At 53.9% G+C, this 4,068-nt stretch overlaps 2 protein-coding genes across 2 annotated transcripts; both read right to left on the reverse strand.

Annotated features, from left to right (window-relative positions):
• Positions 1–52: 52 nt before the first annotated feature.
• EAH_00065190 (hypothetical protein, conserved) lies at positions 53–1,544 on the reverse strand (the record flags this gene model as incomplete). The annotated part of the gene is made up of 2 exons (XM_013392874.1): positions 53–925; positions 1,017–1,544. The coding sequence occupies 2 exons, from the start codon at positions 1,542–1,544 to the stop codon at positions 53–55; spliced, it is 1,401 nt and encodes a 466-aa protein (XP_013248328.1).
• Positions 1,545–2,676: 1,132 nt separating this feature from the next.
• EAH_00065200 (hypothetical protein, conserved) lies at positions 2,677–4,068 on the reverse strand (the record flags this gene model as incomplete). The annotated part of the gene is made up of 1 exon (XM_013392875.1): positions 2,677–4,068. A coding segment is annotated over one exon (1,392 nt), but the record flags the coding sequence as incomplete, so codon positions are not given.

The following is a 4,068-nucleotide window of genomic DNA, read 5'->3' on the forward strand; positions in this document are numbered from 1 at the left end:
AGAGTCCTCTTCCTTTGTCGTAGATCGTGTTCTCCTGGTTGTCACAGATTCTTCATCTGTTGCCGCAGGTCTTGTTCTTCTGGTTGTCACAGAGTCCTCTTCCGTTGGTGTAGGCCTTGTTCTCCTCGTTGTCACCGAGTCCTCTTCCGTTGTTGTAGGCCGTGCTCTCCTCGTTGTCACAGAGTCCTCTTCCGTTGTTGTAGGTCGTGTTCTTCTGGTTGTCACAGAGTCCGCTTCCGTTGTTGTAGGTCGTGTTCTCCTCGTCACAGTGTCCCCTTCCGTTGTCGTAGGTCTTGTTCTTCTGGTTGTCACAGAGTCCTCTTCCGTTGTCGTAGGTCGTGTTCTTCTGGATGTCACAGAGTCCGCTTCCGTTGTTGTAGGTCGTGTTCTCGTCACAGTGTCCTCTTCCGTTGTCGTAGGTCTTGTTCTCCTGGTTGTCACAGAGTCCTCTTCCGTTGTCGTAGACCTTGCTTTTCTGGTTGTCACAGAGTCCGCTTCCGTTGTCGTAGGTCGTGTTCTCCTGGTTGTCACAGAGTCCGCCTCCGTTGTCGTAGGCCTTGTTCTTCTGGTTGTCAGAGTGTCCCCTTCCGTTGTCGTAGGTCTTGTTCGTCTGGTCGTCACAGAGTCCGCATCCGTTGTCGTAGGTCTCGTTCTCCTCGTTGTCACAGAGTCGTCTTCCGGTGTCGTAGGCCTTGTTCTCCTCGTTGTCATAGACTCCTCTTCCGTTGTCGTAGGTCTCGTTCTCCTCGTTGTCACAGATTCCGCTTCCGTTGTCGTAGGTCTCGTTCTCCTCCTCGTCACAGATTCCTCTTCCGCTGTCGTAGACCTCGTTCTTCTGGTTGTCACAGAGTCCTCTTCCGTTGCCGTAGGTCTTGTTCTTCTGGTTGTCACAGAATCCTCTTGGGTTGTAGTTGGTCGTGTTCGCCTGGTTGTTACAGAGTCCTCATCTGTTGTCGTAGGTCTTGTTCTCCTGGTTGTCACAGAGTCCGCATCAGTTGTCGTAGATCTTGTTCTACCGGGTGTGCCGGAGCCGTCCGGTGCCGTAGTGGTGTGCCTTGTAGTTCCAGTTGCTGTAGAGGCTTCATCTGATTCCGTTGTCGTAGATCTTTTTCTCCTGGTTGTGCCAGTTTCTCCTGATGCTGATGTTCCAGTGGGCGTAGGTCTTCGGCTGGTGACAGACTCAGCACTGGACTGTGTAGTAGGAGATCGTGCCCTTCTGCTTGTGACGGAATCCCCTCCAGAAGTAGAGGTAGCTCTTGGGGTTCTACTTGTGACAGAATCTCCATCTGCTGAGGTTGTGGTTGGTCTCGTTCTCCTACGTGTGACCGAATCTTCGGCGGATGAGGTGGTGGAGAGCCCCGTTTTCCTGCTGGTTGTAGAATCTTCTGTGGGTGAAACTGTGGTGCTGCGCGTTCTGCTGCTGGCATTTTCTCCTCCCCGCGAGTCTGATAGAGGGCGTTCCCTTCTGCCACCTCCTGACTCGCCATCTCTTGAGGCAGCGGCCGTTCTGTCTCTCGCTTCTGTTGTTGCTGCACTCGAACCATCAGCACCACGGGATCGCGAGGAGCTGCGCTGACTTCGCGTAGTAGACGATCCACCGCTTGGCTTGGCAGCGTTGGCCTGCATTCCGTCTACCTCTGCTTCATGTGGCTGCGTGCGCCTACCACCATCGCCAGTAGTACTCTTTTTCGACTCTGTTGCCTTTGGTGTTGTAGTTGTTGTTGTAGGCCGCCGTTTGGGTCCCCCCGGAGGGCACGGCCTCCTGAGGTGGGCGACAGCTAGCTTGGGGGGATTGCCTAGCACAGGCAACCAGTCGCGGTTCTCGATGAGCTTCCTTGGGAAGAGCCCTAAAATCGGACACATGCAACAGGGGAACAAGAGCTTCAGCTCGAGGACGCTGCTCAGAAATGAGAACCCTCCCTCCTTGCACGAATAGGCTACTGACAATGTCAGGAGTTCAGTAGTGATATGCATAATACAGGTAGAAAGGACCAGTTGGTTATTATCAGGTCAACACATATGCATTATGGTGGGGCTTCTTGGCCGACTCTTTGTGCGTCAAGCGCCGCGCGGTTAAGTGATCGTCAACAGACTGATCGCGTGTTGTTCACAGCAGCTGTTAGCAACCCACCTGGAAGGGCAAACCAGTGGAAGATGCCTTGGATAATGTGTTCGTTGCCGGGTTTTCCAAGAGCGTCAAATACGCATTTCGGCACTGTCTGCCCATTCGGAAATACCCATCCACTGTCTCGCACAACAAACACCGTCACCGGGCCCGCACGAGCCATCTGGAGACACAGGACACCAACGACGAATCATAACGAACAGGCTTCACTGAACATATGGCACACACAGGAAGACACGAAATCATATCATAAAGAAGGCTAGGCACAGCATACACTCAGGGGAGTCAGGTGAATGGGTGCAAGGCATAGTTCAGGGAACACTGAACAACAGGTAGGGAGTAACGCATCCTAAAATACGAATGCATGAACTATGCACCAGAAAAAGCAGTTGATGTGCAAAGGAAGACAGTTGAATACGGCTAACGAAACTTTCGAACAAAGGGCGTATCAAAGTAGAAAGACGTTCACCAAACGATGGACCAGGATGATCCTGCATGTTGAACATGAACAAGAGCAGATGACAGACAAGCCAACATATTTCTATAGCATATTAGATGCGACGATGCAAATAGTCGCAGTAACGCGCCTGCTCTCGCAGCTCTCGGGGCAACTTTTGTACGAAGAAATCCAACTTGGCATATTCGGGAACTTCATGGAAGAAATTGACAATAGTTGGTCCGGGGTTCCACCTGAAGGGAAGGACGTTGTCTATTTTATAGATGTATCCTCTCTTGGCCTTGATGACTTCGACGACATTCGACTCAAAACCGTTCACAACAACTCGCAATAGGCGCATATCCCGCGTGCCGTTGGGAATGACTTTAGCCGGAGCAGCAGCTTTGGCTTTCCCGCCCTCTCTTCCACCGCCTCCACCCGAAGGCCCCGGCCGTCGAGGTGATTTTTTCTTCGCTTCGGTGCTTCTCCCACCCTCACCCCGTGTAGGCCGTCGTCGAGATGCACTTGTGCGCGAGCTCTCACTGCTATCCTCCTCATCTTTCTCTTCATCCTCCTCCTTCGTTGAGCGTCTGGGTGGTATGGTTGTCAGGGTCGTGATGCCTGTCGGTGAGCGAGTGGAAGAGCTTGATCTGTCGCCTTCCTGCCCCCGTGGTGTACGAGATGCACTTGTGCGCGAGCTCTCACTGCTATCCTCCTCATCTTTCTCTTCATCCTCCTTCTCCTTCGTTGAGCGTCTCGGTCGTGTGGTTGTCAGCGTAGTGCCTCCTCTTGGGCCGCGCGTAGAAGAGCTCGATCTGTCAGCTTGAGAGCCCCGTGGTGTACGGGCTGCACTTGCGCGTGAAATCTCACTGCTATCCTCCTCATCTTTCCCTTCATCCTCCTGCTCCTTCGTTGTGCGTCTGGGTCGTGTGGTTGTCAGCGTAGTGCCTCCTCTTGGGCCGCGCGTAGAAGAGCTCGATCTGTCAGCTTGAGACCCCCGTGGTGTACCGGCCGCATTTGTGCGTGAACTCTCACTGCTATCCTCCTCATCTTTCTCTTCGTCCTCCTTTTCCTTCGTTGTGCGTCTGGGTCGTGTGGTTGTGAACGTAGTGCCTCCTCTTGGGCCGCGCGTAGAAGAGCTTGATCTGCCGCCTTGGGACCCCTGTGGTGTACGGGCTGCATTTGTGCGTGAGCGCTCACTGCTATCCCCTTTTGTGTCCTCTTTATCCTCCTTCTCCTTAGTTGAGCGGCTGGGTCGTGTGGTTGTGAGTGTAGTGCCTCCTTCTGGGCCGCGCGTAGAAGAGCTCGATCGGTCATCGTGCGGCCGGCGTGGTGTGGTGTCTGCAGGTGGGGAGGAAAGGGGTGCTGTGACAGAAGAGCCGGGCGCGTGCGATTGTGTTGTTGCAAGCTTGTTTGGAGCCGTGTGGCTGTTGTCCGGGGAGGGGGGCTGTTGAGTCGTGCGTGGGAAGCGAGTGATGGAGGAAGACTGGGGCCGCTGGGATGCGAA

Source organism: Eimeria acervulina, genomic scaffold (genome assembly GCF_000499425.1).
Source record: "Eimeria acervulina Houghton genomic scaffold, Eah_scaff2134, whole genome shotgun sequence".
NCBI lineage: Eukaryota > Apicomplexa > Conoidasida > Eucoccidiorida > Eimeriidae > Eimeria > Eimeria acervulina.